This window comes from Clinocottus analis, unplaced genomic scaffold (assembly GCF_023055335.1).
Source record: "Clinocottus analis isolate CAN_PGR_092001 unplaced genomic scaffold, fCliAna1.0.p SCAF_3, whole genome shotgun sequence".
Taxonomy (NCBI): domain Eukaryota; kingdom Metazoa; phylum Chordata; class Actinopteri; order Perciformes; family Cottidae; genus Clinocottus; species Clinocottus analis.
Window position 1 is genome coordinate 317,501 of NW_027176042.1, and position 16,025 is coordinate 333,525.

Genomic DNA, 16,025 nt, shown 5'->3' on the forward strand with positions numbered 1-16,025 from the left:
GTGGTGGTGGTGGGAGGAGGGGGTGGGGGGTGGAGGAGAGCACCCAGATGGTACTGACCGCTTTAGTGGAGGAAGCCAGGTTCTCCATCTCTTCATGAGTCATCCACACATTTCCGGAGGACTGCGCAGAGGACGAAAACACACACACACACACACACACATGCATACACGCGCGCAAAAACACACCCGAGAATGCACTCGTGTGTTTTTTCACACACGCGACCCCCGTGCACACACACACACACACACAGACACACACATTGTGTTGAGTGATGCCCCAAAGGAGGGAGTGTATTTCAGGCAGGTAGCTATATGTGGCAATATGTGTGTGTCCTTTTCAGAGCCCACGTGCAATTGATGGAAGTGGAAAAGGACACGTCAACCCGTACTGGGTCCAAACCAGAGGAACAACAACAAAAAAAATCAAAGCGTGAGGAGTCATCAACCGAGGGTGCAGAGTGAAGGTCTTGAGTGTTTATGTGTCGGGGTAATGTCTTCATATGTACCTGGATCACATCTTTGTGCTAATTTCTCTATTTTGTACATTTGCGATGGTGAAAGGTGTGTCGGTTGTCATTTTTTTTACCGTTCTGGAGGTGAGCGGTGCGGACGGGCTGGTGAGGGACACCATCTCCTGGATGGCCAAGCGGAGTTTGAGTCGGTGCAAAGGGTTGCTGATGCCGATCTCCCTCTGGATCTCCGTGTCGGACAGAGCCGACATGACGGCGCCGCTTTTCACGTTGGCGCGACAGGCCGCCACGTACCACGCCGGCATGCCCACCCAGAGCTGGGGAGAGGCAGCGAGATGAACGCAACGTCAGCGTCATTGAAAGTAAGATAGAAGGGGAGGAGACTGCAGATCTGGATTTAATCGTCCGTCTACTACTTGATATATAGCATTGTTGTAGATGTAGTAGCAGCCTGGTATGAACACTGCTGGATAGAGGGAGGTTTTCTGAGATAAATTAATAGTTGGTTGATATATAAGTAAACTAGAGGAGTACCTCCAGCCACGAGACAACAGTTGGGCCGTCCCAATTGGCGAACGGCAGGCCTCTTTTCCTAGCGTCTTCCAAAAGCTCGTGTCTAACAAGCGAATCAAAAAGACGGAGGGAAGTGAGGATTATCAGAGAGAAGGCTTGAAATAACAAGAATGAGAGATAAAAAAAAACGACACAAAGTCAGACACAGAAAGTACGCTTTTACTTTTTCTTCATCCGGCGGTCCCTCTCGGCCTGCGTGCCCAGTTTTCCCAGAGTCATCGTGTCCCCGACGCCCATCTCAAAGTCTGGGAAACGGAAAAAAACTGTTGGTTTGCATCTTTGTAAATCACACACAATGTCACGCTGTCTGATCGCTCCTGTGTACCTGTTAAGGCGGTTAGAGGCTGTCCATCTCTGCCTACAGTCTGCTCCAATCGACCCTTCTCCTTCTTCCCAAACAATCGGCCAATAGATGACTTGATGCCTTTCTTCTGCTTGCTGCAAAAAAAAAAATCACGTTATGTCCAGCTAAAATCTTGAGTAAGCAAGGTAAACAAATGTGTTGTGTGTGTGTGTGTGTAAAGCATAGAGAAAGATTCAGATCCGTATCCAGCTGCTATCATACCGTGCTACTTCCGTGTGTGTGTGTGTGTGTGTGTGTGTGTGTGTTTACCCTCGGCCGTCCTCCAGACTGCCCGTGAACTGCGCAAAATTGGTTTCTAGCCCTAAACTGCGGGGGGACGAGGGAGGCGACGTTTCACACTTGATGGTCGCTTTGTCCACTTCCACTGGGGACTAGAAGAGTTACACAAACGTCATTTGGTTCAGTCACAAAAGTCCAGACGGGGGAAAAAAACAGGACGGATTTAGTCGCGTCCGTCAAACTTACTGCCACTTTCCTGCGGTGTTTCCTCAAGTCGCTTGGCTGTCAAACAAAAACGACACACAGTCACATTTACAGCTGTTTCACAAGGAGCGCTGAGCACAATGTGGAAGCGTTTGCGCGCTCTGACCAGAGTCATGATGCCCAGGTGGTGGCTGGCGTTGCGCGAGTGGTGTTTCGGAGTGGAGTGGCCGCTGGTCGGGGGGGAAGAGGAGGACGCCAGCGACTGGGCGGTGGCCGAGGTGGGCAGCGCCCGGGGCCGGAGCGTCACGTTGAGTCCGTCCATGCTGCCGCTGTTCACGCGAGACTCAATCTCGTCGGAGCGGAGGTCGGCTGACTCTCGCTCCACCTGGATCATCCTGCACAAACACATGTTGGAGCACGAAACATCCCGTCAATCAATGATTAACAACAAATAGCATCACACAGTAGGACATGACATACTTCTATGGAGCTAAACTCCATTTGTTCCACTAATCCGATGTATTTTTGCCCCATTTTTAGTCAACGAATGTGGGAAATAATCATGTATTTACACATGATCTTGACAAAAAACATATGCCAGAATATAATTTGTAGCGCACACATTTATTTAAATGTACTTCTTCAAGGGAGTCTGGCTCCTCTGCAACATAATCTGCATTATTTTGCATCTCCTCCCCCCCAGGAGCATATTGTGAGGTGTCACAAGAGGACCTTGTTCACGGTGAACAGTGTCCTCATCCAGCGGGAAACAGGACAGAAGAAGAAAGAAGTCTTATCTCCATGTCATCATCGTTCTATCTCATGTCACTATCAGCTGTGGTGCTTCCTGTCTGGCCACAGGCCTTCGAGCATTGTATTAACAAGACGGCGCCGCTGCACCTTTATGTTGCTGTTGTCTCTTCAAAACATCCCCTTTCTTGTAATTATTGCTTCTATTATCTTGCACACTTTGTTCTCCTGTTATCTCCGACCGAGCTTCCCCCCTCGGGGATCATGAAACTGTCATGCGTTGTAATCGAATGTGCCTGTGCTTTGTCACCTGATCTCCTCGTTGATAGCGTCCAGCTGCTCCTGCAGCATCAGAGCCAGAGTCTGAGCGTCCGATTGGCCGCTGGGGGAAAGCAGGGTGGAGCTGACGTCGTCGTCCAGGTCCGACTCCGCCTCGATGTCGCTGCCGAGGAGGTGGCCGACGCTCCCACGCAGAGAAGGGTAGTCCTGTTCGAACACAGCGCACACCTGGACGCGACAAACACGCCAGCGTTAACACCGGCAGCAGGGGTGAACGTGTTGGATACGACACACGTTGACCAGGAATAAATGTCCCGGTATGGACTCATTCTGATGACGTGTGAAATATGACACTTGTTGGAGGATGTGGCCAGTTGACCCGTTGAAAACTGTGGTACCAATTTGTCTCCAGACCTCTTTTTTCACTGCATTTGAGTGTTTTTTTTCCTGTGTTTGAGTCGTCGTAGAATCCCAAATTAATTCCAATACTTGTGTTTATTGTATGTATTTGTTCAGCAAAGTCTTGGGAAAAAAAAATGTATATCTGCAAAAAAAATATATATTTTAAAAGATATCCATATAGGACAAACACGCAACAAACAATACTACATACTACAATTGATTAAGCAATAAAGTCACTACATTTCTCTATTCATCATTCACTGCTTAAATCGGATCTAAAGGTCCATTTTGTACTTATAAATACCTATTTCCCTTGTTCTTTATTCTAATATCTTAGGATGTTGAAAACTGTGGAATCAGTTTTGTCTCTTGACCTCCTTTTTCCTGTGTTTGAGTCGTCGTAGGAACCCCAAATTGATTCCAATACTTGTGTTTATTGTATGAATTTGTTTAGCAGAGTCTTGGAAAAAAACTGTATATCTGTAAAAAAAAAATATCCCTTTTAAAAGATGTTTTAAACATAACTATGAACATCCAGCATGACATGAGCCAGATTACCCCAAAAATGCCTCCTGGAGCGTCAATAAGACACCTTTTTGGAAAGATTAGGACCTAAAGAATCAGAATCTTCAACAAATCCTAATAAAACAAAACCTTGGCCTGTTAGGAAGGAGTTTCAGTCAAAAAAAATGACGTCGTTTGGTTCAAAAATGAGAAATATTACGTATTTTATGCCAAAAGATTGTCTGAATGGGGCATGCTGGGACTTCAAATGGCCGCGTGAGGATTTTTGCGCACAGTTTCTAAACGAATGAACAAGTAACTTACATCAGACAGCATGTCCATGGCAGCAGGTGAAAGAGAGACAGAGGGACAGAGAGATTAGTAGAGAATGGAAAGTTAGGCAGCCAAGCACTGACACGAGCAAAGCAGACGTGGACTTGGATAAAAGCAGCGATCAAAGCCGTATGTGGTTAGAGGAAGAGTCGACACGTGATCGTGTGATGTGTAAGTCAGCCGTCCCGCTTGGTGTTTGCGCGCGTCAGGAACCGCGGGGGTCGTTTTTGACCTGATGAAGTCATCATTAACACCTTGTTTGGGTCGTCCCGTAGCGCCGACATCCTGCCCTTGTGCGCCCGTCTGATCACAGTCGTGCTGTAGTGGCCATCTTGGCCCTCCACCACAGAGAAGCGGAGGTCGCTGGCGCTGCCCAGGTGCGACCTGAGAGACACACACGACAGTGTTCCATGAATAATGCATCCAGCACTATGTGAGAGCGTGCATGGAGGAGGTCCACTGTGTGTACCGGGGGTGAGTTCCATCTCCGAACGCCCCGCTGCGACGCTTCAAATGGTCGATCTCGTTTCTCAACTTCTCAATCTCTCCGATCAGCCGTTCCTGAGGGAGAGAGTGTCATGCGTAAGTAAAAGTGTCACCGCTGTTCCTCAACGCGTTGAAAACCAATTGTGTCTCCAGACCTCTTTTTCACTGTGTTTGAGTCGTCATAGGAACCCCAAATGACTTCTAATACTTGTGTTTATTGTATGTATTTGTTCAGCAAAGTCTCGGGAAAAAAATGTGAATCTGGAAAAAAAAATCCCTTTTAAAAGATATTTTGATTGTAACTATGAACATCCAGCATGATATGAGCCAGATTCCCCAAAAATGCCTCCTGGAGCGTCAATAAGACACCTTTTTGGAAAGATTAGGACCTAAAGAATCAGAATCTTCAACAAAAATCACAATGAAACAAAGTCTTGTCCTGTTAGAAAGAAGTTTCAGTCAAAAAACTGTGTCGTTCGGTTCAAAAATGGAAAAATATTACGTATTTTATGCCAAAAGATTGTCTGAATGGGGCATGCTGGGACTTAAAATGGGCACGGGAAGATTTTCATGCACGGTTTCCAAAAGTTTCAAGACTACACTGTTAAAAGGGAAAAGGAGAAAGTGAAAGTCCTGCATTTCAAATTTGACTTCAGAAAATAATTATCAGTAAAATGCAGACGTAATCAACTAAAACGTTCAAGGGGCCACAATTTCAGGAAGCTAAGGGCCCAGACGCTGGACATGAACTTGAACTATCAGTCTCCTTTTGTATGTCCAGTGAGCGATTTCTGGCTGTCTGGACATGCAAAAGAGGGCTTCCTTCACCCGTAAAGCATGTGATGATTGGATGCTACTGACGGCCCAGGAGCTGCTTTGAAGGATTTGTTGTGACAAAATGTCTGTTCTTTCTGTGATTTTCTTTTTTCTTCAGCTTTTAAACTTGATTTATCTGTAAACACTGAAACTGATTGGCCGGTTGAAAAGTTGAAAAGGAATAGAGTGAAAGTCCTGCATTTCAAATTTGACTTAAGAAAGTGTCTAGAAATATTATCAGTAAAATGCAGACATAATCAACTAAATCCTTCACGGGGCCACAGTTTCAGGAAGCTAAGGGCCCAGATGCTGCACATGTTCTTGAGCTATCAGTCTCCTTTTGTATGTCCAGTGAGCTATTTTTGGACATGCAAAGGAGGGCTTTCATCACCGATAATGCGTGTTATGATTGGATGTTACTGACATGATGTGACAAAATGTCTGTGATCTTCTTTAAACTTGACTCATCTGTAAACGCTGGAACCGATTGGGCGTCTTGGAGTTGAAAAGGCCAGTACTTGAATAAATACTCCACAGATATTGGGCATATATACATGGTCAGTGAGGAGATAAATCTAGTTCTACGTGATGGGCTTGAGTCTCACTGACCCTGGTGTGGTGGAATTCTTCAAGCTGTTTCTGGCAGTTCTCCAGGTCCTGGATGAGGGAGTTCTGGGCAAAAAGAAATCACGAAAACCATGTAAAAAAAAAAACCCCGCACACCTGCGTGTCCAAGCACAACCAAACCCCTAAAAACGAGCGCGCGTGCGCAGGCCTTGCCTTGTCCTCCAGGGCGGCCATGCGCTCCTTCAAATGGAGCTGCAGCCTCTCGTTGGACTCGGTGAGCAGACGGTCCACGGTGTCCGACAAGCGCTTGTTGTGCTCTTCGTTCATTTTCTCTCTCTGGCGAGCCTGATGAGCCGAGAGAGAGAGAGAGAGAGAGAGAGAGAATCAGACAGGTGGGAATGACATCATCACATTTTCTCTCTCGACACACGGAGTCCATTTGGGTTTATTCACGCTGCTGATCAAGCATCTCGGATTAAAAGGATGAAGTGTGTATTGAGCCTCGAGATCACCAGCTGCCAGATCTACAGGTCCTCTTGGCCAACAATGGATCTCAGAGCCAGAGTGATTTAATGATCATTTACATGAAGATCTCTCTTCAATAGGAATGCTTAAATATGTATTATTTTACGATCATTTCAGACACGCAAAATAACAAAACACAAATGTGCGTCCTTAGAGAGTTTTTTTTCAAACTAAATATAGTCATGAGATGGCACAGAGAGAGAGACGGAGAGAGGAATTATCCTTGCGTGAATTATTCAGAGTCTAAAGATAGCGGCCAATCAGGATTGTGTTGCAGCTAGATGTGTGGATTTGTTTCAAATTCATGCAACAATGCACTGGGAAAATGGAGGGCTCCTCGTATGTGCATCTCCTGTGTGTGTGTGTGTTTGTGTTTGTATGTGTATGCATCAGGGAGCAGCCATGAGTCAAGGCATCAAACTAATGTGAGGCATCAGCCCACACACACACACACACACACACACGCACTCACACACACTCACAAAGTGAGAGGTCAGAGAAACCCTGCAAGGCTGGTGCACACACACACAATAACACACATATGCTCACACACCCTTCCTAGCTCTTGGTTCTTCTCCTCCAGTTGTGACTCCAGCTGTCGGAGCCGCTCCTCCACATTGCCGTGGCGCTCTTCTGCCTGCAGGGGGAGACGCTCGCACGTAAGTACACAACCGCCTCCGTGACGGTGTTCAATGTAAATAACTAATCCATGATGTTATTGCATGTTTTCTGCAGCTGCGTGTGTGTGTGTGTGTGTGTGTGTGTGTGTGTGTGTGTGTGTGTTACCTTGGAAAGTGCCGCTACACGCTGTGCCAATTCAGCTTCCACCTCTGGAAGTGTCTCAGCCTTCCTCATGGTCTGAGCCAGCCTCTGCTCTGCCAGCTCCAGCATCTCCTGCAGCTGGCGCACCTTCTCCTCGCTCTGACACACACACACGCACACACACACACACACACGCACACAAACACACACAAGTGCAGAAGAAGCAAGAGGGACATTGAGGGCGATCAGCAGTGAGGTGTAATCGGTGTAGTGTGCAGTCAGCAAGGAGCACGTCAAATGGCCACAAATGGAGGATGTTTCTGGTATTCCCCACGTGGAGCTGGACTCACATTGACCCTGAACTGCACATGAACCTTGATGATGTTCCCATTGCATGCCGACACCGCGACTATCACATTATTTAATACCTCGCAGTGTCACACTTTACATTAAAGCTGGAATATTGATGAAATCTGTTTTTTTTCCTACTTTAAGATGACATTAAAGACTTTGAATCCATCATGAATAATATGCCATTTTTGGTGTCACAGGATAGGATCCAAGGAGGCCTGAACAAAGCTGAATAATTACACATTTATAATGATTGATTTAGCTGATATCAGGCTTAATTAACTGATTTGTGACAGATAGCTTTTGTTGTTTTTCAGACGCCGTTGTGCTTTAACCCGTTAAAAACTGTGGAACCAATTTTGTCTCTAGACCTCTTTTTCCAAATAGATTCCAATACTTGTGTTTATTCAGCAAAGTCTTGGGTAAAAAATGTATATCTACAAAAAAAAAAAATCACTTTTAAAAGATATTTTGATGGTAACTATGAACATCCAGCATGATATGAGCCAGATTCCCCAAAAATGCCCCCTGGAGCGTCAATAAGACACCTTTTTGGAAAGATTAGGACCTAAAGAATCAGAATCTGCAACAAAAAAACACAATAAAACAAAGACTTGGCCTGTTAGGAAGAAGTTTCAGTCAAAAAACTGTGTTGTTTGGTTGAAAAATGGAAAAATATTACGTATTTTATGCCAAAAGATTGTTTGAATGGGGCATGCTGGGACTTAAAATGTCCGCGGGAGGATTTTCACATTTTTCAAAAGGTTAACTGATTTGTGACAAGATACGTTTTGCTGTTTTTCGGACGCTGCTGTGCTTTAAATCCCGGTCAGGAAGCCTGTATAGCTAGCGTTGGTGCATTACTTGTCGGTGCAGCGAGTCCTTCGTGGCCAGTTCGTTCTCCAGTTTGTCGTTGAGGTCGTGGATGTGCGTGGTCTCCCGCTGAGCAGCCAGGTAGCGCTTCTCTAACGTCGTTATCCTCTCCTCCATGTCCTCTCTCTGGTGATGCAGCGAGAACACGAGAGACAAGTCTTCAGCAATGTGCATGGAGAGGCCTAAAGCGTACTCGTGTACTTTATCTCATCATGTATGGGCCAAATTCATACATATTTGATACATTATCAATATAAATCTTCGTAGCATATTGCATTTCTTAAGGATCATAAAATGCATTCACGTACTTTACTGTTTTGCAATTAAAATAAATGACACAATAAGTCAATAAATGTTTTTCCAAAGAATTACACAGTATTGTGTGACAATAGTGTTCATAAACAGCTTAAGCTGAACAATCACTATATATTACCTTTGCTAGAAGACTGTGTGGTCACTGCACTTCACACCTGTATGTATAGTGTAAACTGATAATACTGGTAAATAGTGACATAGTTGTTTTGCTTACATTTTTACGTGTTTTATCAAGCGTAAAGTCAATTTACAATAAACATCTTATGGAAACCCTTTTCAAATGTTTTTCTTTAAAACATAATCTAGGTATGTCCCTATAATTGCTATAGTTGATGAGTAAAATGCACACAGAAAACAGTAAATAGTTGATGTTCAGCCATCTGCTATCACTTTGTGTAAAATCTCAATAGCATGAGAAACAAATGTGCGTTTAAAAAAAGAAACATATTCATATAGAGCTGTGTTTGAAGAGAGATCCATGTTTCAGTTCTCAGTGCTGGCTCCCAGAACAAAACCACCTCTCCTTTGCTCTTACCTCTCTCTGCTCCCGCTGTTGTTTGATTGACAGCTCCTCGCTGCGGCTCAGTTCTCGCCGTGCATTCACGAGCTCGGCCTCGAGGTCGGCCATGCGGCCGCTGAGCGTGGCCGAGTGCTCGCGGCTCTGCGCCAGCTCCTTATTGGTCCGATCCAGCAGCTCCTGGAGCTCGGACGCCCGGCTGCCATCATCGTGGGCGTCGATGGAGCCGTTGGGCAGTCTCTGTAAACAGGACGCACGACATTAATGGCAATATATGCACGATAAAATCTCCCGTGAAATGCATTTTAGGTCTGATTGTGCACACAACAGTGCATACTATGGGCATAAGGTGTGTCGAGTTGCAGAAGTGATGAAGTTGTACGACCTAGATATAAAAGTGTTGGGTGTTAGGAGCGTGGGCTGCGTGAGGTTAGGCTGCCATGTTGTTGTTTTGATGTTTCTCTTCACAGCTCAAAGTGCAGTTAATTCCAGGGCCTTAATTAAACGAGCCTTCGGGGACGCATTTCCAGAAAGGCAACGCGGTGGGCAGTGAAAGTTAGCAGAACCCCCTCCACCCGCGCTCCCATTCCGCTTGCCCATGAGTACCTTAAAGAAACATACCCAGAAAGGGTGGCGCAGGGTAAAAGGTCTGAGGCTAATAAAACACTGCTGGTGATTCCTGCAATTGCGCAAGATCCCAGTCCGGCCATCATTAGATTTACTCCCAGGGATTTTGGAAGCAGCGCTGCACAGACCCACGTCACTGACAAACAGCGGGTACGACGTGGCCCTGCAATGATTGCACATGTGGTCATGATCATTTTATGGTATTTTGAATTCAAATATCCTCTTGTTGTAGCATCTGGGGGCAGTAAATGTCAGCAGGGCCGCGTCTGTCGTGGATAAAATGTCCTGAAGGAGCTCACACTCCTCCGAACACTCATGCTATAGCCAATCCTCTTCATTGTCTTTTCTCCCTATGGCGTTATTCTCAATGCTCTAGTCCCTCTCCTGATGGTGAGTTATTGATTTCATCAAGTTTAATTATTCTTCTAATGAAACGACTGTCTATTGACATTTCATTTTGCCTTTTTATTTTTTTGCCGAAGCCAGAGACACAGGAGTCGGGTAAGTGGATCTTGTGCTTCCGGCCTGTACAGAGAAAGACAATTTCCATCCAGATACAGACGGGCTTTTCTGTTTCGGGAGGTTTGTTAGTGCTAGATGCTGTTACATAACGTGTGCTCGGTTCAGTGCTGGCCTCAAACCAAAGAGGACAGGGCTTCATTAAAAGAGCCTTTAAAGAGTTTAAGTATTATCAGAATATAGAAAGCTAAAAGGAGGACTCATGCTACATTCGCGCCATTAGCCTTGTGTGCAGCTATGCTAACGTGAGTGACTGACAGCCAGGCGGACATAAGATAAAGCACGGAGCAGAAAAACAATCACACAGCCAGGAAGACCTTCCATGTAGGTTTGGATCCATCTGTTCGCTCCACTGAGTCACCATCCTTCTTTTGTCTCACCATGTTCAACTGCAATGTAGATTCAAAGAAAGAAAGAAAAAAAAAAAAAAACAATAAGCAAACTTTCTCTTTTCGGTTCCCTCAGGGATTTCAAGAACAAAACTTCCCGGAGGGAAGCCTGGCTTCCAGGCTGCCAGTGTGCTTCAGACGACATGCCCTACCAAATTTTACATAACTACAAATATGAATTAGATAAGGGAGGGGTCGCTTCAGTGCGGCGCTGCTCCTCTCGCCTAAAAAAAAACTGTGTGATCAGTGCAACTTAACAAGCTTTGACTTCACATCTTACACAACCCACTGGGATTCTGCTTTAACTGAGCCTGCTCTGAATATTTAACATCATTTTATCTTTAGAATGAAGTCTTTGATGACATATTTAAAGAGAAGAGAACAGAAGCGTGTGAGATATGTGTGCGTATGTGTGTGTGTGTGTGTGTGTGTGTGTGTGTGTGCAGAGGGCCGAGTAGACGGAGCCTCTCACCCAGCGTGACACTTGAAGCATATATCAGATCAGACTGGAGGCTTTTAACAGATGTCTGCAAGGGACTGAACAGATGTTTCCCTTACCAATAACCACACATAGGAGCACGCAAACGCAGTCACACACACACACACACACACACACACACACACAGTCACGTTCACATTCACACACCTCACCTCTTGGGTGTTCACTGTTAGCTGTCCCTCCAGGGTGGACACCCTCTCCAGAGCCACACGAAGCCTCTCACGTACCTGACACAACACACAAAGAACACACATCAAGACAAACACGAGGACACACTTGTGTTGAAGCACAATCATGGATATTATTTAGATCTGCGGCTAGCTCGCGGCTGCGGTGACCATAGCTGTAGTGATCAAAACCACGGACAGCTACTGATATATGCTGTCAACACAGATCTTCTCTCCGCTCTAATTTTCTGTTTTTATCTGCTACTTTGAATCTGCTGTTGTTATCTGTCCATGCAAATTCATGACTTCCTCCATCTTTTTCATGTTAAAAGTCTTTATGCAACAATCTCTTCCCATCAATGTTTTTACTCTCAAACTCAAGAGGTGCTGAGGTTCATTAACAATAAAAAGACAATTTAAAAATGAAAAGATTTGGTCAGATTATGAGTGAGAAAGACAGCAATTATGTTCAAAACAATGACTAATGGAAATGGAATCTACTGAAGACACAAAAATAGACAATTGTTTTCCCTGTATAATCCTGTTAGTGTGTGTGTTTTGTATGTGTGTGTCCACCTTTTCATCCAGAGCCTTGTGGTGTTCAAACAGCGACTTCAGGGCTTTGAGGACCTCCACCTCGCTGGAGACTCCAGATGGTGGAGGTGCCTGTCTCTTCACCACTGTCATCCTCAGACTGCGCTCGTGACGAGACACCAGACACTCCAGGTGCTCCAACAGCAGCTAACGCACACACACACACACACACAAACATACACGTACCACACGCACATATACACGCGCACACGCATGCATAACCAAAGAGAATAGAATTATTTTCAATCTTAGAAAGTTATACATGCAAACACACACACACACACACACACACACACACACACACACACACACACGCACACACAAATACCCTGGTGTTGTTTCTTTCAGCTTTCAGCTCCGATATTTCCTCCTCTTTCTCCAGCAGCTGCTCCCGGCATATGTTGAGCTCCTTCGTCAGGGTTGCAAACTCCTACAAAACACACACACACACACACACACACACACAACACCCATACAGAGGTTAACGTTGTATCAGTGATTACCATAACATTATACTTTGTGCAGCTATAATCTCAAGGTGCAAAACACATGTAGGCGTGGCTGACAAACACTCTTCCAGAGCAGAGTAGCACAGAATAAGCCCATCTGCTGGTTTTGGGGGTGCTCTATCTGCAGGTGAAGTGGCTTACAGAACGGGCAGCACAGTCTGGCTTCTCCTAAAAGAAAACATGGTGTCCGACTGAGGGATGCTGTCTGGGGAAAAGCTTTCTGTGCACCCCGCGATAAGAAGTGGTCTGAGCGAAATGGCACTGTGCTATCTGATCTGCATGAACACAACCTCGGCTGTGCCACTCTGCCCACCCGGCGCCTGCCTGCGGGAGTTTGGAGGCCATAATATTAACAGCAGGCAGGAAGTGTCCTCATGGCCGCGTGGCCGATTGGAAAGAACTGTCAACGTCACACTTTTTGAGAAGTAAAATAAAACGAACCCGGTGGAAGTAAGACATTGCATTTACTCTTGTTACTGTGACAAAGTGTTTTCTTTTGGTTTACTCAACAAAACAAATCTGTACCTTTACTTTTACTTCAGTACTATTCATATTGTGCTTTGTTATATTTCAAGTAGAATCAAAATTCACATAAAGAAGTCCTGATAAATTGCGTGAGATTTTGAACAGAAGACAGGAGATGATGGGCGACATTGGTGCAGTGGGTCGTCCTTCAATCAAAGGATCGGCGGTTCGATCCCCGGGGCCGCTATAGCCGGCGCCGACGTGTCCTTGAGCAAGACGCACAACTCTAAATCATTCAAATAGCTGCGACTACGGTGTGTGAAAGTTAGATGGTAGCTCCTCTCATCACTGTGTGAATGATTCCTATGAAAAGCGCGCTAAAAAATCAAAGTATTATTATGAATCGACAGCTGCACACGTGGGTGAAGGATTTCCTGATGAAGGGGAAATGATGTCAGAGCACAAGTTGGAGAGCTAAATTAATAAACGAGGTCACAACAGAAGAGGTTTCCAAAGAGCCGCCGTGCTCGGAAAGTTTGTTGAAGAAAACTTGTACCGGTAAGTTGGAGTTTAGTCAGGATCACAAGAAAAATGGACAATTTGTGTGTTCAGAGATTATAGCAGTCTGACTTGTTTCCCTATTGGGGCGCAAGTTAGCAAGAGGGGTGTAGAAGATGAGTCATTTCAGGATATTGCAGGTGTTTGTGAGGCGAAGACTGACGAGATTCGATTTGTTTAACTTTGTGAAAAAATTAAATAGTAAGAAGCAAATGAAATATGTAGATGGAATAAAAAAAAAAAAAAGTGTATTAAAGTATTGCACCGGGTGATAATTTAAAGTGTTGATTAAAGTGTTCTTGAGTACAATATTCTATGAGGTCACTCTGTTCCACATCTTAAAAAAACAATTTTGATTTTGACTTAAAACTGCAACACGTCCACAATATATTAACAATAGTGCAGCTGAAATGAGACAATATGCTAAACCTGGAAATAAAAAATAACCCTCAGTCTATTCCATAACCAACAAATGTGCGACAATGAATGTGAAATGTCTAAAAAAATAATCATTTGATAATAACTGAAAACGTTATGAACGGCCCTGATCACAAATTTCGGCATATTATCCAAAAAGCAAATAGAACGCTGTGAAAACAGTGTCATCTATCTGATCAAAGCACATCCACGAAATCCACTTCCCAGTGATGACAGAGGGACTTTTCATTATTAAAGAGAGACAATAGATTATTCAAAATGAATTCTTTGTGTGAGAAAAGAATATTTCAATTTGAATTATTGATATTCATTCCTTCGCTCCTCAGTTTTGCACTTCACTTTTAAGCACTCCAGACGTCCTTTACAGCCATATTTGAAAAACGTGACCGTTGAGCAACTAGAACTTGCACCACAATGGTTTCTGGTTGGTTTGGAGCCACTCAGCCTGTCACACATGACGCGTTAATATCACGCTGTCATAGTCTCATTTTCATGCTGTGACAAGATGACATCACGTAGTTGCACTGACTTGGATGAATCCCTAAAATAGGTTTTGATACCTTCCTGTGACACATTTAAAGGTTTAGTTCACCACAACATTACAAGTCATGATCGACACATTCTGTCTGTTGAGTGTGAAGTTTGGTACTTCGTGTGGTTTCATCGCGTTGTCTCCCACACCATTCGAAATAGCCCCGCAAACAACAACGTACTGCCAATTTGATGGACATTTTATGCTCTTCTGGAGCTGTAAAGGATCGGTCCATTAACTTTAATCGTTTGGGAGAAGGCTGCGATGGAGCTGCAGCACTAACCCGCTGTGTGTTTGATTATTACAGAATATAAACTTTAATAGCTCTTTACCTGGCCGTTTATTTTTTCATTTTGGGTTGAACTAATCCTTTAAGGAGGAGATATATATATATATATATATATATATATATATATATATATATATATATATATATATATATATATATATATATATACATATATATATATATATACCTCCATCACCAACCGGCCCTCCATCTGACATCGCTGCACCCCGACTTTATTCTATACTTCACAGAAAACCTTAAATTGACTCTACTATCTAAAGTCAATAGTCACTGACGGTTTCCATCTTCTGTACTCATCTAATCTCTTCCGTCAAAAACTTTGTTTTAGATGTTACTAAATGTCAATCCCTCTCGCCTGCTCAACACTTCAGCTTCGCTCGCTCGCAGACGAAGACATTTTTGAGCGCGAGCCGGCAGCATGGTTAAGTGTATGGGTATGTTTCCAAGTAGGCCACTGACTGGTCAATACCTGCAATGCATTGAGCGGGCAACGCACCGTGTAAGCCACTTTCCCCCCCAGTCCGCCCCTGGCCACAGCGGTTGAGTGCAGTATTGTTTTCTTTGAGACAGTTGGACCTGCTGCTTCCAGGTCTTTCTGAAGCTCTCCACAAGTGGTGCCCGGCTCTTGAGCGACAATTATTTTCACTCTCTTGCCAGGAGCTCCTGGTCCTGGCAGATTTATGGTGAAATGACGTTCTTTTAACTTCCAACAATGGCCCCAACAACGCTCACTGAAACATTTAGGAGTTTAGACGTTCTTCTGCAAGCAATATTATCAATTTGTTTGCGACAATAAGGTTGAATATAATTGAAAATCTATGGAAAAATCACACCTGAGCGATGCATATTTCTCTATACAGGAGGCGCCTTGAACCAACAAAGGCTTTTGTACCAAATACTAAATCCATTTCAGTCATCGTGTTCAATACTTTTTCCCTGTGACGTTACAGTTTATTCGACATAACTTCCTTTCTGAACGTATTTGTTTGGTTTTCTTTGTGTGTGTGGATCACTTGGGTTCTCATCTGGTGAAAACGTCATGTCAATTGCACCTTTACAAATATATTTACTGAGAAAAATGGTGACGTGTTCAATACTTATTTTACCC

General features: G+C 44.3%; 1 protein-coding gene across 6 annotated transcripts in view; it reads right to left on the reverse strand.

Annotated features, from left to right (window-relative positions):
• ppfia4 (PTPRF interacting protein alpha 4) overlaps positions 1-16,025 on the reverse strand; it is a 57,052-nt gene that overhangs the window by 5,598 nt on the left and 35,429 nt on the right. For 3 of the 6 annotated variants that reach the window (XM_068595095.1, XM_068595094.1, XM_068595099.1), the window contains 21 exons: positions 12,434-12,535; positions 12,088-12,252; positions 11,497-11,571; positions 10,774-10,845; positions 9,329-9,550; positions 8,470-8,604; positions 7,279-7,413; positions 7,046-7,129; positions 6,181-6,312; positions 6,010-6,072; positions 4,568-4,659; positions 4,353-4,482; positions 2,891-3,087; positions 1,997-2,225; positions 1,873-1,908; positions 1,657-1,778; positions 1,369-1,481; positions 1,207-1,288; positions 1,005-1,086; positions 587-787; positions 59-121 (listed from right to left, as the gene is read on the reverse strand). In XM_068595095.1, coding sequence (XP_068451196.1) covers positions 59-121; positions 587-787; positions 1,005-1,086; positions 1,207-1,288; positions 1,369-1,481; positions 1,657-1,778; positions 1,873-1,908; positions 1,997-2,225; positions 2,891-3,087; positions 4,353-4,482; positions 4,568-4,659; positions 6,010-6,072; positions 6,181-6,312; positions 7,046-7,129; positions 7,279-7,413; positions 8,470-8,604; positions 9,329-9,550; positions 10,774-10,845; positions 11,497-11,571; positions 12,088-12,252; positions 12,434-12,535 — 2,532 coding nt within the window. The remainder of the gene's footprint in view (positions 1-58; positions 122-586; positions 788-1,004; positions 1,087-1,206; positions 1,289-1,368; positions 1,482-1,656; positions 1,779-1,872; positions 1,909-1,996; positions 2,226-2,890; positions 3,088-4,352; positions 4,483-4,567; positions 4,660-6,009; positions 6,073-6,180; positions 6,313-7,045; positions 7,130-7,278; positions 7,414-8,469; positions 8,605-9,328; positions 9,551-10,773; positions 10,846-11,496; positions 11,572-12,087; positions 12,253-12,433; positions 12,536-16,025) is intronic. The other 3 variants (XM_068595100.1, XM_068595097.1, XM_068595098.1) reach the window with 2 other exon arrangements.